At 42.3% G+C, this 16,687-nt stretch overlaps 1 protein-coding gene across 1 annotated transcript; it reads left to right on the forward strand.

The window, feature by feature from the left end:
- Positions 1 to 222: 222 nt before the first annotated feature.
- Positions 223 to 14,780, forward strand: LOC148040873 (IAA-alanine resistance protein 1-like). Its single transcript, XM_087671561.1, has 11 exons — positions 223 to 881; positions 11,015 to 11,098; positions 11,186 to 11,235; positions 11,348 to 11,399; positions 11,487 to 11,666; positions 11,777 to 12,066; positions 12,178 to 12,327; positions 12,545 to 12,652; positions 13,412 to 13,513; positions 13,624 to 13,668; positions 14,089 to 14,780. Exons 1-11 carry the CDS (start codon positions 452 to 454, stop codon positions 14,239 to 14,241), a joined length of 1,644 nt encoding a protein of 547 aa, XP_087527687.1. The 5' UTR covers positions 223 to 451; the 3' UTR covers positions 14,242 to 14,780.
- Positions 14,781 to 16,687: the final 1,907 nt, after the last annotated feature.

Here is a 16,687-nt window from a genome sequence, read left to right on the forward strand (position 1 = left end):
GAAAAAGCACATTGAGATAAAGTATCACTTCATGAGGGAGGTGTTTGAGGACCATGGGATTGAGCTTGTCAAGGTTTATATAAATGATAACATTACAAATCTTCTTATGAAGTAATCAAGAGGATCCCTTGTTTTCCACTTACTCTCAAGCTACCTTATGTTGCTGCAAAGTAGCTTATTGATTTCTAAAACCTTTTTCTTCATATTTTGTAGTCTTTTTTTGCTTTCAAATTAAACCTCTCTCTAGGACCAGGACTCTGGCTCTTGCAAGGCCGGTTGGGAAACAGGACTCCTTGCGAATGCAAGTCCGCGGTCTGAGTGAGAGAGAGAGAGAGATTGATTTAAGTTCTTCAGAAGGGTCCACATGAAGAACTCCCTGTGAAGCTGTTCAAGCGTTCAGGTGTGTGAGATTCTGTGGCTTGCAAATCTCGTCCTGTAATTGAGAGGAATCATGGATCGCAGACAAGTTGCCTTAGCATTAACGCTTCTACTCGCCTTCCTCCCATTCTTCGTGGCATCGTCGTCCTGCCCATTTAGCCCTGCAGATGAAGAAGGCCACCACCATGATCATGGCCATCACGATCCCAAACACTCTACGAGCCATGTCCACGATGATCATGCTCATAGCCATAGCCATGGCCATCCAGCTCACAGCCAAGATAGTCATGATCGCCATGATCATGAGCATAGTCATCACGATTGTCGACATCATCATTATCACCATCATCATTCAAGCCATGAGCAACTTCATTCACAGCATAGTAGTGTGCACCGGCTTGCCGAAGAGATCGCAGAGGAAGAGGAGCTCAAGCTTTATGGTTTCAAACCACAGGCATACTGGGACAAAAGGCTGCACCCTGCCGCGGATGTATCTCCTCTAGGTAAATTGTATGCGACTGTGCTTATGTTGGCTCCAATGACATTCTTTAATGCCACCATTCTTTTTAGATGTACAACTGTGTTTTGCTCAATTATTGTTTCTAACACCAAAGAAATGATTCTGTGGGTAACATGGTACAAGGCTTTTCTGGCTAAACCTGTGCCACTAGAAGCGTCAGTATAGCACAAGGCTTTTCTGGCTAAACCTGTGCCACTAGAAGCGTCAGTATAGCACCAACAACCACCATAACTGAGTGCAGCAACTCATATCACCATTGATAACATTTTTCTGATTTAGTGTAACCATACAGAGTTCACAATCATCGTGGTTAACTCTTGTGTTGACAGTTGGTACAAAGATCTGTTTCTCACTTCTGTGGAAGACCTGAAAAAGTTTGGCATCTGAAATCTTACTCCACAGCAAGTCTGTTTGCATTTGTAAGCTGTGGGGTCTTCCAAGTTTGTAACCGATCTCCAATCTGCTCGCCATGACTAGCTAGTTGTTTCAAGGATTTTGTATCTCCCAAATGCCATATAGAAAGTATTGCGTTTCAAATTTCAAGGGGTTCTCCGATTTCACCTCTTTACAATATGGGGAATGTGATTTGACAGCTTCTCTGGACCTATAAGTTATGTGCATGGTTTTTCTTGCAGTCCATGTTTTTGTGATATCTGATGGAGCTGGAGGATGTGTGATGATTCTGCAAATCAAGTATTGGGCTGATGTGACTCCACTGTGGCCAGGTCAGACAGCTTATGATAGGCAGGCAGGCAGCAGTTGGACAACTTTTCCAAGCAGTCGGTCATGTACAGCAGATCGTGCAGCATTTGTTGCAGCTCAGATCGGCCCAGTTTCCAGGCTGACCTGGCTGCATTTGTCACCTATTTATAGGCTGTACATGTGCTTGTCAGTATTCAGACTGTTCATAAGAGATGGAGTGTTTTTTGAGGTGTCTGGAGTGATACACTCACAGATGCTCTCATCTACATACTCTGTTCTCAGTTTCAGCATTCAGCATTCATTGTTTTCAGAGTCTCTCTCTCTCTCTCTCTCTCTCTCTCTCTCTCTCTCTCTCCCAACAACCCAAACCCTGCCCCCCCACTCCACCCTGTCCTTCCCCTTCTTGTGCTTACATTTCATCTTCTGTCTCCGTCCGTGCATCCACTTCCGCACTGCTGCACTTTGATATGGTATCAGAGTAGTAGTGGGCTGCCGGAGAAGTGGACAGATCTGGAGGAGGAGTTGTAGTGTGCAAGAGGAGCAGAGTTTCAGCATACGAGTATCAGCAGGAGGGTTGTGCATCAGGGTGCTGCTGGAGCAGGCTGGAGAGCACATCAACAAAGGGAGAATTTCTGCGTTTGCTGATTGGGAGGGCTGCCTGGACCTGTGTTGTGCCAGGAGGAGGTGTGTGGACCTGTTTTGGTGAAGGTTTCAGCAAAAGAAGTGCCGAGAAGGCTGCATTTTCAGTAATCAAGGCCAGATTTTTGTGCCTCTGGTGGTCAAGGAGATCCAATGATCAAGTGCAGGAGTGAGAGGGGGGCTACCTATGAAGTGTGGCATTTTAAAGGTGGGAGAAGAATGTCTACTTGGACTATAAGATCCCCACTGTGCCGAGAAGGCTGCATTTTCAGCAATCAAGGCCAGATTTTTGTGCCTCTGGTGGTCAAGGAGACCCAATGATCAAGTGCAGGAGTGAGAGGGGGGCTACCTATGAAGTGTGGCATTTTAAAGGTGGGAGAAGGATGTCTACTTGGACTATAAGATCCCTGCTGTACCTATGCTTCCTCATGAATAGAAGATAGATGGAGACAACTTCAGCATCTGGAAGGTGATGATGGAGGCCATTCTAGAGTTGCATAATTTTGCGGAGATGATTGACTGTCCCGTGGTCAAGGATCCTACGTTTGTATGTAAATCCGAGAGTGCTGATTTGGAGAGGGCCAAGGTGCGCTGAGACAAACTAAATGCACACATCTGTTCCTTCACCTTCACCTTCACCTTTCTCTCATGTACATTGGTAGTCATTGCCCATATCAAGCATATGATGGGTGTGCAATCCTCATGCCTGCACTTAGACCAGCTTTGCCACTGGATGATGCCCATGAAGCAGGTGTCCTCAAAGATATAGATGTGGACTTCGCACCCAAACATGTTTGCATCAATGAAAGATCACATTAATAAGTTACAACTACAATAGGAGATTCTCCAAGTAGGGAAGGTGATCTCCTTTGGAAATATGCCTAGCAATCTACTTGCATAGCTATCCTGTAGGTATGGTGGGTTTTACTCATCTTTAATCACCTTTGAGAAGGTTGGTATTGTCACATGGAAAGAGTTGATGCCCATGGTGTTGGATGAGGAGGACTGTCTCAAGTTACATTTCCCCCCAAGGGGAACTTGAAGGCTTGACGTGCCAAAACTCAAACACAAAGAAGAAAGGGCAAGGAGAAGGAGTGCAAATTCAAAGAGTACTTCACCTACCACAAGTTTGCCAAGATAGGCCACTTCAATTGCCTAGATCAAGACAAGGAGGAGGACAAGGAGACATTCTCCTTGTTCGGAGGTATTGGAGCCATGCATCTCCCAAGATGCGAGGTTGATGGTTCCTTTGGCTCGGAAATGGTAGTGGTGCTTCACGCTGCATGACTCTATCAAAGAACGATATTGAGCACTTGCATTCCATGCTAGGCAATGTTTGTGGAGATATGCTAGGATAAATGAATGCAAATGCCAAAAACGAAACACAATGTCGTCCATTAGAGATGAATCTCGAGTGCAATGACTACCGGTTAGAGGTTGATGTAGAAAAGTGCAAAAAACACGAAAATGACTTGTTGCAGATGATGATGGCAAAACACAGCTTGTTAGGAGTTGCTAGGTTGAAGTGCGACAGTTGGGGATGACCACGGCAACAAGTTGAATGGAGATGATAGCAATCGGGGCAAAATGCAACAGCCAAATGAAGTTATTAGGATGAAGGCGACAATTGAAGATGGCCATTGTAGGAGTTGGAGGTGATGGCGGCAGCAAATTGGAGTGAAATGCAGGCTGGTGGAGTCGCCGGATAGATGGATGCGAGTTGAGGGGATAACCATGGCAACTAGATGAGGTGCTTGATGGATGGAGGTTGTGAAGAATTGGAGTAATTTGCAAAACAAGGGATGTAACTTGCAAGTGACCTAGTATGCCCTCTGTCAAAAGATGATGTACCAGCGAGACAATAGGGTTTGCAGGGAGGAACACAGAGTGAACTTGGCAAACATGGAGAAGAGAAGAGAAGAGAGAAGAAACTCTGATGAATGGAATGATGAAGATCTAAATCATGGAGTGAATGTGATACAAGGGAACAAGGGTGCCGTAGCACAAGGAAGATGATGAAGACAGTGACGAACCACGAACCACAATGTCCTCCTGAAGGGGTGTGAGGGTAGTGGAGAGACTAGAGAGAAGAGGTGACGGACTGAATGAATTAGGCGTGAGGAATGAATGAGAGAGTGGTCTATAAATAGGCACAGTCAAGTCTAGGATGGCGCCCCTTGTTGCGGTTGCAAACCCTAAACGCAAAACGCAAAAACACAAAAACGCAAATTACGAGTGAAAGGTTTCTCAACACCCCCTCTTAGGCTCAAAAAGGGGACGAAGAGAAGAGTGAGGTGGAGATGGAATGCTACATGTTGAAGAATGCTCATGCAATACGTGCCACTTGGACAATGTCCCTCGTGGGGAAATTGTTTACTTGCCCATACTAAAATCAGCTCCAAACAGTGTGTGATAGGCTGGAAACAAGTGCCAGACTTTTGTAAACAGCAATGGCCAGCTTGGACCGCGATATTCTCTGCGTTCGGGGTGTGGGCAGTAAGATGAAATACCTGAATTTTGCAAAAACGAGATTGTTTTCTGTATGGAGAGTGATCAGCAACAGTCGCTCTATTGTAAATAACTACAAAGTGTGGGTGGAAGGCTGGAAATAGGCACCAGACTATAGATGACAGCAAGGGATAGCTGAGATTGCGATGTCTTTCGCGAAAGAGGTGTACGCAGCGAGCTGAAAACACTTGAAACTTGCAAAAACGAGATTTTGATGCAGCGGAAGAAGAAGAGAAGCGGATGTCGAACCTGTCATCGGTCTTTACCGTCACTGGAGTGGAGGATCTTCGCTACTAGGTGAGCGGATCCAGCTTTGATACCATGTCAAAAGATGACGTACCAGCGGACAGTAGGGTTTGCGGGGAGGAACAGGGAGTGAACTCGGCAAACATGGAGAAGAGAAGAGAAGAGAGAAGAAACTCTAATGAATGGAATGATGAAGATCTGAATCACGGAGTGAATGTGATACAAGGGAACAAGGGCGCCGTAGCACAAGGAAGATGATGCAGACAGTGACGAACCACGAACCACAATGTCCTCCTGAAGGGGTGTGAGGGCAGTGGAGAGGCTGGAGAGAAGAGGTGACAGATTGAATGAATCAGGTGTGAGGAATGAATGAGAGAGTGGCCAACCACGAACCACAATGTCCTCCTGAAGGGGTGTGAGGGCAGTGGAGAGGCTGGAGAGAAGAGGTGACAGATTGAATGAATCAAGTGTGAGGAATGAATGAGAGAGTGGCCTATAAATAGGCACAATCAAGTCTAGGATGGTGCCCCTTTTTGGGGCTGCAAACCTTAAACACAAAATGTGGAAATGCAAAAATGCAAATTGCGGGTGAAGGGTTTCTCAACACCCTCTACTTATAGATGAGGAACCAACCAAAAAATGGAGTTTGTTTATGGGATACTAAAATGCACTAAGTGCATTTGAGTTTTGGGGGGTTTTTTGAGCTAATGAAGTTTTAATGAGTATTGCACCTTTTTTAGCTTAACACCCCCTCTTAGGCCCAAAATTGGAAGTAAAAAGAGACTACAAGCATAGCTTCTTGTATGTACCCCAAGATATTCCATCATAAAGCAGTTAGGGCATTGGTAAGTGGGTGCATGTCAGTTGTCAAAGAACCTATTGAGACTACAGAGGTAATGGTTGTCTTACCTTGGAAGTGTAAATGGCCACCTTGTCAGAAGTGGTGCAGCAATGGAAGCATAAACAACATGCTGAAATAAACTCCTGAAACACAAGACGAGAAAGAATGAATAAATGAACACAAATACATATGAGAACTCAGATGTACGCTTGGGAAACAGAATCCGTATCGAACACCAGACAACAGCATACAACAGGGAATCATTGGCTGTGTGGGCATCCTGGCACCGGCTCCTCTCTCTCCTGAAGAATCCACAAGTGATGGTTGAAGTACACAGAGGAGGAGGAGCCCAGCAATATATAAGCATAAAATGGGGGGAGTAATAAATGCAGTTGGCCAGCATTTAATGCTTTCTAGCCCTAAAAAGGGCACCATAAAATGCTAGAAAAATACTACATGAAATGCCATAGCCTCTGCAGCACAGACTCACACCTGAGCTGACTAATCTGCTAACACCCTCTCTCAGATCAGGGGTCATCTGATACAATAGAATAGTACAATGATGGGGAATCATAAACTATACAACATAGAACCACCAGAAGAACCATGGATATCCAAGTAGTGAGTGGCCAGCCCACCACCAAGATGCCTCGGAGAGTATTTGACGTCGATGTCGATCATAGTAGCACCACTTGAAAATAGAGAAGAATCATAGCAGCTCTCTGTGTTATGTCACCGATGTCACTCAGGACATACAAGATCAATTTGCCAAACATGTCTCTGAATATGTGACCATGGAATCCCCGCCTTCGGCCAAAACTGCCAAAGTGTCCCCTCTTGTGAGCTCTAGACAAAAGCCTCCCACTCTCTGTCAAGTAACCAGCCCATCATGAACCTGGATGTCAATCCCAGCTCCAAGATTTGTCCCTGCTAGATTTCGGTTGATACATTAGGGATGTCCTTCTCGGGATCCTGCGTATCTGTATAGATATACAGATGAGGCACGGCTGCCCCATCTCACCACCCTCTTTACAGCAGGTATATGCTGCTGTCCACTGGGCACAAATGGCTATCTAAAAGGTATATCCTCCCTGAAAACAACCCTCTTGACTTCCTCAGTCTTCTCAGGCTGCTTATGCATGCGATCTTCACGGAAGATGACGTCATTGCTGTGTACTACCTTTCTTTTCTCGGGATCCCAAAATCTATACCCCATCTCACCCTCGTCACCGTATCCTAGGAATATGCATTTACAGGACTTTGGTCCCAATTTACTGCGTTCTTCTTTCCGTATGTGCACAAAAGCCTCACAGCCAAACACTTGCAAATGAGCATAAGAAGGTGGCTTGTCCGACTACTCTTCCCGAGGGACTCTCCCCTCCAAAGACCTGTTCGGTGACCTATTGATTAGATGAATGACTGTCCTAACAGCCTCTGCCTAAAAGCCATGTGGTAATGTAGCATGAGACAGCATCGTACGGACCTTATCGTGGATGGTCCGATTCATGTGCTCTGCAATTCCATTTTGGGGTGGATTATGAGGGGCAATGAGCTTCCTCTTTATCCCCTTATTGTCACAAAATGCCTGAAAGGCTTTGGATACATACTCCCCACCGTTGTCAGATCAAAGACACTTAAGTGTCTTATCAGTCTGGTTCTCAATCAATGCCAGGAATTTTTGACACTTGCCAAGCACTTCGTCCTTGCTACGAATAGGGTAAACCCATACCTTCCGAGTAGCATCATCGACAAATGTGACAAAGTATTTCTTTTCCCCTAGAGATAACTCTGGTATTTGACAGACATCGGAATGTACTAACTCTAGAGGCAAAGATTTCAATGAAAGAGACTTTTTATGAGATGTCTATGCATGCTTACCATAAACACAATGATCATAGTGCTCAAAATCAGCATAATGAAAACAAGGCAAATAACCCAAATGAGAAAGTACTTTCATGCTTGTCTAACTCATGTGTCCCAACCAGCCATGCCATAGGGAAACACTTGGCTGCTTGGTCATGACAACAACATGGTCATGCATACTAGAAACATGAAGTGGATACAAAGTATCACTCTTGCAACCTTTGGCAATAACCCTACATCCCTTGTAGATCTTCCATTTTCCGTCACCAAAGGTGATATGAAAACCATTATCATCTAGCTGACCAGTACTAATCAAGCTCTTCTTGAGCTGAGGTACATGCTTGACATGCTAAAGAGTGAAGACAGATCCATGCTGAAATTGCAGCTGCACAATGTCAATACCTGCAATGTCACATGCATAGTTGTTCCCAAGATGGAAAACTCCATGTTTGCCCCCAATGTAGTTGGAAAACCACTCGCAATGAGCGGTGATATGAAAAGAGTCACCTGAATCTAAAATCCAAGTGCGCATGTCATCATCCGTATATGCAATCAAGGCTTATGCATTGAAATAACAAGAGACAAAGAGGGCATCATTCCCACTGTCGCTCTCATAGTTGACTACATTCACCTCTTCGATCTTTACACTGCTCTTCTTAGCAGGCTGACTCTCTTTCTTCTCTTCTTTACTGTCATCTGTCATCTTGCCTTTCCCTTTCTCTTTCTTCCATCTATAGCAATCATGTTTGAATTGACCCTTTTTGCCACAATGATGGCATTCAACATTCTTACCATGGGATTTATTGTGTCCCTTGCTATTAGATTTCCCTTTCTGCTGCGATCTACCTCTAGTGTGCAAAGCAGTGGAAGACTTGCTAGATGCATTGTTATGCCGATTCATTTCTTTCATGAGTAGAGCACTCTCTACATCCGATTACAATAACATGGCATTAGAATTGCTCATAGCAGTCCTAAAAGTATCCCAGCTCTCTGGCGGAGTGCATAGCAAGAATGTAGCTTTAAACTTCTCATCAATGTTGAACTTCAAGGCAACAAGTTGGTTGAAAATGGAATTAAACTCATTGAGGTGAGTAGACATAGCAATGCCTTCTTTCATGCGCAAATCCATGAGTTTCTTCAGCCAGTAGACTTTGCTTGCATCACTTTTTTGGGCATACAATTCCTCCAGTCGCGTCCAAATGGTATAGGCAGTATCAAGCCCTTCTATGTTGAACAACAAAGCATCAGAAATTGAAAGCTCGATGGTCGAGCGAGCAAGCTCATTCAGCTCATCACAGTCATCTTGATCTACATTGGCTGGTTTTATCCCCTTCTCTTTGGTCGGCTTTGCCTACTTCTTCTGCAACAAGATGTTATAGCACTACTTTTGCCAAACTGCGAAGTTGTGTGCTCCTTAAAGCTTCTTGATGTGCAGTAGATTGCTACTGTCACTATTGCCAGCCATAGTTGCAGCCCAAAAGTACACAGCTGCAAGACAAAAAATGTCAAGACAAGTGACCAAGAAGGATTGTAAATTTCAATTAGCAAGAGATTCCAAAATCTTTGATTCAGATCAGTTTACTGATCATAACCCAGCATATCAATGGCATATAGACTCGGTTACATACATAAGTGTATGTCCAACAAGCATTGGACAATTGCATGTATGACCTGTTTGCAGACAAGACCTGCTGTCCATTGTTTACAACTTCAGAATGTCTGCAAAAGCTGATGCATTTCAGCCCAAAGATGACATATAAAACATGTCCAATCACTGCCCAAAGTGTATGCAGGTAATCTAATACCAAAACAGTGTCAACCAACTCAATTAGAAAGCATAGAGTTCAAGAAAAACCCTCTTAGATTTGTCCCTGTGACTTGCAGTTTTATGACAGACAGGAGCAAGATTTCAATTCTCCAAACAAGCATAAGATCTTCCCAAAGCTGTTTCCACATATGTGACATCAAAGTCAAGCATCAATATACCATTCTGGATACCTGAAATCACGTTTGGAAGCAGGATATAATGCATAAATCCTCAAAGTGGCATTCAGCCTGTTCATTTCAGCCAACAAATCCCTGTCAAAACTGAGTAAAATCTCAGTCAAAATCAGCCCAAATGCACTTCAAGTCATAGGCATATCATTCCTCTGTTTCTTGACATTATATGAGCATGTATATGCATCAATGGACATGTCCAAGGACCAATGTCATCTTAGGACAGAGTGCTGCCTGTAAATTTCAGGCTGTGGACTGTGTATTCCAGCCACAAGTAAGTCTGCAAACTGATTCAAATCTGTGCTCAGATCAGCCCAAAAAGGATTTCAAGCTAATGGCACATGATCTTCAAGACATCCAACATCCACTGGCATCCAATAGCTATTATATGAGCATGACATGTGAGTATCAAACCCATAAAGATGTGTGCTGCCCTGTGTATACAGCCTGTAAAACTGTATATTCCTTGCTCTGGACTGAATGTATCAGCCCAATGTCAATGCTCAAGGTCTATGTCAAGCATCCAAATATGTTAGAGCTGCCCAAAATATGTTCATTGGAGTGCAAAGCCCCCGAGGAGCTGCCTGTCAATGTCAGCCTGTAGTAGGCACAAATCAGTGTGAGCTGACTTGAAGACTTGCTTGAGATGTTGAAGGTGAGGAGGCTCAAGAGGGGCACCAATGGTACCCAAGGAAGGCCCAAACAATGTCCAAACAAGCCTAGATAGGCTACATACAAAATAGGGAAGAGAAGCTCCATTGTGTTGTTGAGCTATGGCTGTCCACAACCTGTGGCATTTCTCACAGACTTGTTCTACCTGTTCCCAAGCTCATGCTTCACAATGCCCAGCTCCAGCTTCCGAGTCCTGCGCTTTGATACTACTTTGTTGTATGCACGGATCAATGGAGTGAAGCTGTTGATTCAGGTTGAGAGAGATGAGAGACAGAGACAGTCTTTTGGTGGTACTGAATAGTACCTCAATAATGTTTTAGATAGGTATATAAGTCATGTACAGGTTAGCCCTTAAGAGTGGGCATAGGCATTGCCCTTTATCCCAACATCACCTTCCCGAAAAGTAAACTGAACATTCTTCTCTGAGGTCATGGACATAGACAAACAACTCATGGATACCAATGCCTAAGAAAGGCCTCTTTAAAATCAATGGGACTTATCTGTAAGTATATGGATATTTTCTGCTTGTGGTTTCTAGTTTACATTGTTTTTTTCCAGTTCCGAGTTTTGTGGTGACATTCTAGGTGGGTTTCTACAGTGGTATAGGTTCTGATTGGTTCTGTTTTACATGAAAATCTCTTGAGCAGGATTGTGGCTTTGGGCGTTGGGATGTTCTCTGCTTGTGAGCATGGCATCACTTATCTGTCTCATTCTTCTTCCATTCATTGTTGGTGAGTTTACTACAGCTGAAAGTATGTTTTCAATTTGCTTCAGAAATGGCTTGATATATGCTAATAGGTTCAATTGTGTATTGGCAGCACATGGGAAACCTTCACGAGTGGTAGTGGATTTTTTGGCTGCATTTGGGGTAAGAAAGTCCTTATCAGGAGCGCATTTCCATTGATGTAACATTCTGCTTTAAAAGGAGGCATAAGCTTCTCCATTTGTTTTTGCTCTTCTTCATGGTGCTGAACAAATAGGCTGGAGCTATGTTGGGGGATGCATTTCTCCACCAGTTGCCTCATGCTTTAGGTATACCTCATGTTGAATCTTGGCTTAGCACTTGATAACTCTTTTGTCTCTCTTTGTCAATGATTCCTCCCTGTTTCCCTCGTGAAGGAAATGCTGGTGGGCACTCCCATTCTCATGGTGCTGAGCATGGGCATGCACATACGCATGACCATCACAGTCACATGCATGAGGGTTGGAGCAATTCTGATGGGCATGTGCATGCAGCAGCTGGAACTCATGGTCATGCCCACTCCATTGAGGACTTATCTGTGGGACTTGCAGTTCTTGGTAATAAAAACTTAAGGGAGTCCTGAGGATTCGATGGATAAAATGTACATTTTGGCTACTTGAGATCTTTCATATCTTTTTAACTTCCAAATTGTATGATATGGGTGTAGCTGGGATCATCTTGTTCTTCATTGTTGAGAAGATAGTGAGGCAAGTTGAAAAATTATCTTCACACTCAAATGTTCCTTGGCTGCATCATCATCACCACCATCACCATCAACAACATCATGATACACAGCTTTCAAAGGAAAATGGTACACCTTCCATGTCAAACAAACAAAATTCACAGGCAGAAAACGACAAAGACAGTGATGCAGAAGTTGAAGACAATCAAGTATCTGAGAAGGATACAGGCAACACTTCTGATGGAGGGCAAAGTAAATCTCAAGCCAATTTGCAAGTAAAGTGAGCTTTAAACTTCACTAATTGGCAATTTCTTGTATCCATATTTTTCCATCATATGTGCATGGCTTGTCTCTCTGCTTCTGACTACCGTTCACAACTCCTGAAGTTGAGAAAACGAAAGAGCAAAGAAGATGCAGATGAAGGGAAAATACCATTGCTGACAAAGAAGGATGGTTCACATATAAAACCAGCCTCAGCATTAAATGCAACTCCAAATCTGGTTCTGGGCTATTTGAATCTCTTCTCTGATGGAGTGGTATGATTTTATATTTTGATTATCTGCATTATCCTTTTGATAAGCAGATCATGCAATTTCCATTAAAGACTTCTTGTGCTGTAGTTTTCATCTCATATGCAATATTTGAATGAAGTGATTAGATTGCCAATCTGACTCTAATGGCTAGCCTACATTATTCTTCATGGATCAGGTGCACATTGTGATTTTCTCATCTTGGTTTTTGTTGAAATTATAGCACAACTTTACTGATGGGATGGCCCTTGGATCAGCATTTTTAAACCATGGAACAATTGGTGGCTGGTCTCGAACTCTTTTCTTGCTTGCACATGAACTTCCACAAGAGGTGTGTAAAGGGAGATACCATGTTCTCAAATTCAGTTGTTGCCATTGGGGACACATAGCAAGTACACAAATATCAAGGAGACATCACATGTTTTGCATCTTACATGCAACTATGATTGCAGATACAGCATCATGTGCGACAGATGTAGCATTACATGCATTACAGACATAATGTTATGTAACTGTAGTGGTTAAGCTGATTACCTTTGTTTAGGAAATCTTCAAGCTGTGTACAAGTGCTGCTTCTTCAACCTTCTAGGCCAAAACTTGTAGATTTGTGCGAGGGTTGCTGCAGGGCTTTGCTAACTTGGATTTCTCCTCTTACGATACTTGTGTATAGTGGCTATGAAGGAGTTCTTATCTTCCTAGAACTTGTGTGTAGCGACTGTGAAATTTCTTTCAAGATACTTGTGTATAGTGACTACGAAAGTGCTATTTTCTTCTCTTTGTATGCACAGTTTTGAAGTTAGCTAAGTATCTGCAAACAACTCTTGAGAGTCATGTTTGTCAAAAAGTACACTCCAAAACATGGTAGGAAACAAGATAACTTAAGGCAAACACTGGACTGAATGTCTCCCTTCTCCAAAAGAGATACCAACATGTTCTCTACATCTGTGCAAACGGTGTGCACCACTGCTAATACTTGTCACAAACTGGCTTCATCAGCCTAGACTATTTTTCCTTGCACAAAGAAAATAATGCCAGATAGGGCTTTCCAGAAACTTGTTCTGTTAGTATTTTGAAATTAACCTGTGAACAGGTTGGAGATTTTGGGATTTTGGTGCAGTCAGGTTTCAGTGTGCTCCAGGCGTTAGCCTTCAACTTTTTGTCAGCATTAGTGGCATTGGCAGGAACAACAGTGGTATGAGTATTTCTGGCTATTAACTTTCTTATGCCCAGGTCATTTGAATCATTATTTTAAGTGCTGGTACATATTGGAGCAGTGAATTTGATTGTTTTTGTTTTGTTTAGGCTTTGTTGCTGGGTGGAAATCCTGGTCATTCTTCGTTGATAGAGGTCAGATTTTGCATTATCTCTGTTAGTGGTTACTACTATGTTTTATCCATGTGCCCAGGTCTGAGTGCAAAATTTGCTGTGTAACACAGGCACATCCACACCTACTTCCAATATGTATCCATATTATAAATAAAACATGCATGCACAATAACACACGTGTGCACCACAGAGTGATGCAGAGGCATGTAAACACCTTTATGCAGCACGTATGGTCCTAAACCTTTACACCCAAACATACATCTATACATGTGCATGTGTGTGACCACTGCAGAAGCATGCATGCATGCACCCATGCACACCCAAACATTCATACACGGAAGAATTTGCAGGCCATCTTGTTATATGGATTTTCACAACATTTTGAAGCCAAAGAGATCATAAATCATGTGTAGTGCTGTTCTTAATCCTTTCTTTTTTCAGGGTTTTACTGCTGGCGGATTCATATACATTGCTGTTGCCGGGGTTTTACCCGAGATGCATCAATTTGGGACCTCTGCCAAAACCACAACCCTTCAGTTGGTGGCTTTAGGTTTGGGTATAAGTGTTGCCCTTTTTATTTCCTTGATAGAGTAGCTCGTTCATTAAATTGATTGTCTTTAGGGCAATTCTTCTTATGAGTTTGTCCTATTGTAGCTTATCATTAGATGGCAAACTATGGCAGACAATTCCCTGCTTTGGCAATCTGTAGATGATAGAGGTTATAATAATATAGGTGAATCCGTTTTTTTCTTTGGCACCACATCTGGTCCTGTAAAGAAGCCAATTCAATTTTTTCAAGGGCTCTTGTTACTTGAGCTATGTAAAACATGAATCAACTTCCAGATATGGTCCCACTAGAGTTTATAATGCAGTGGGTCAAATTGCCAGAGGCAAGCTGAGGTGATTAGTGATGGGTGGTCCTTGAAAGCTAGCAGTAGTCGTATGTTACTTGAAACAAATAGCAATTAATTAAGGGCAAAATGAGATGTGCAGTGATAGACACATCACATTGAGCGTGTTTCTAGAATGGAATTTGTTGTGACAAATTTGCCTTATCTAGAATAAGACCTGATTTAATGACCAATTGTATTGGTGTTAAGAATAATGCAATAGCCTTACGATGTGTGAAATGACTCTGGATCATGTTTAGAACAAAATGATGCCTTGGTACATACATCTATTTACATGGGTGCATGTGCCATGATAATGTTGCCCACCCTGGATTTGTACTTTAGGATGGGCCCATGACCATTGTACCGGAGTTTGGTTGTTATTAGGAAGTTCAACATCCTTTTGGATCGTTAAAGAGTACATGATGACCTTATGATCCTTTCTGTTTTCAACATCCTTTGCCTTGTACAATGGGTTGTGGATTACATGATCCTAACATCAGTTGTAATTGGATCGTGTGAAAGTTGTCCACTCTCAAACAACTCAAACAACCAGATAAACCACAAATCCACAAGAATGTGCTGATATTTTTGTAATTCTCGGTGTAAGAGCAGCTCGCCATAGGGGTAAGTCCAGCTTGGAGCTGTACTGAATACCTGAAATTCGGGTGGTCTTTTTGGGCGTTGGAACACATTGTTTAAAAAGCAAGTATAGTAGTGAGAGCCTACAAAACAACTGTGCCCCTTCTCTTTCATTAGCATGCTTATAATACCGCATGTGGCTTCAGTTGCAATACCTTAATTCTTGACTTGAATCAGACCATTAAGATCTGTTATCTATTGACTTGCACTAAAGCCTTCTGATTCGTCTGTAAATTTTGTTTGCCAGATGAGTATGTCTAATTCTTTGTAGAATCTCATATGGTCCAATTGTGAAAATGATTTGGGTATAATCTTTTCCTGTTTGGATAATAAATTAAGGACTTTGGCCCTTTCTATTTGTGCCTCTGTGATTCATGATCTATTCTTTTTTGTCGGGTTTGAGCATGTGTTACATTCTTTTGAGTTGCAGGCTGGACAATATGTTGAAATTGCTGTAGTTTGATTTACCAATTGGTTGCATCTTTGAATTGCTTTCATTAAATAGCCATGGTTTTTGTTATTAAAAAATGGTGATAATGGGATGCAAATGTCGGTTGGATGTCCATGCAGTTTCAAATGACATTAAAACATTATTACTTTAAATTTTGATCTTGATCTAATAAACTTTTTTGAGGACATGAATTACCTATTACAACTTGAATAGAAATTTAGATATGCTATTGTTAGAAGTGTTTCTTCAAAGCACGAACTTCACATCTAGAAAATTCTATCTAAAGAATCTAAGCCTAATCTGCATTTGCATGCTCAACAGCATCAATATGGTAAATATGGAGCCATAATGTGTTGCAACGGCAACCAACAATAAGCCTCCTCTCTTGGAGCAACGTCTAATTCTTTGTAAAGTCTCATATGGCCCAATTTGTGAAAATGATTCGGTAATATTTTCTCGTGTTGGATTATATACAAGATCTTCATCTTCCTTTTTTTGGATTCTTTGTCTTTGCGATCCCACCTTGGATAGAGATTTAGATATGCTATTTTTCGAAGCATTTTTTAAATTATGAATATCACACCATCTAATAAGTTATTTATTTAATGAAACTAAGCCAAATCTACATTCTTTGTTGCCCTTGTCTCTATTTCTAATGAGCTTGAGTTTCAATTATTTTCAAATGTAAGATGTTCGCATGGTATCTGTGCAAGTGGAAGTAAGGAGTCTGGTGTCCTTGCATGCTAAGATGATTTTGAAGATATCATTTTGTGTGCATTGTATCTTGCTAAAAGAAATGATATGCTTGTGTATATCCAAGCATTGTCCCTGCAAAATTGGAAAGTGTTATATGTTCTCTTTGATATTCTGCCTGCATAAACTGACTTACCAATCCAACAGCATAGCTCAAATCTGGCCTGGTAATAGTCATATAAATCGAACTTCCTACTATGCGTCTATACATAGTAGGGTCTTCTAGAAGCTCACCTGCATCTGTGCTCAGCTTCACATTCTGCTCCAAAGGAATTGAAATAGGCTTACAGCTTGTCATCCCATA

Source organism: Lygodium microphyllum, chromosome 1 (assembly GCF_053477565.2).
Source record: "Lygodium microphyllum isolate KBCC chromosome 1, Lygodium_microphyllum_v1.1.10, whole genome shotgun sequence".
Classification (NCBI taxonomy): Eukaryota; Viridiplantae; Streptophyta; class Polypodiopsida; order Schizaeales; family Lygodiaceae; genus Lygodium; species Lygodium microphyllum.

Coding starts and splice junctions, on each gene's coding strand:
- LOC148040873 (XM_087671561.1), top strand. CDS start 452: ATGGATCGCAGACAAGTTGCCTTAGCATTAACGCTTCTACTCGCCTTC. Junction 12,067..12,177: donor AATCTCAAGCCAATTTGCAA/GTAAAGTGAGCT, acceptor CAACTCCTGAAG/TTGAGAAAACGAAAGAGCAA. Junction 12,653..13,411: donor CACATGAACTTCCACAAGAG/GTGTGTAAAGGG, acceptor ACCTGTGAACAG/GTTGGAGATTTTGGGATTTT.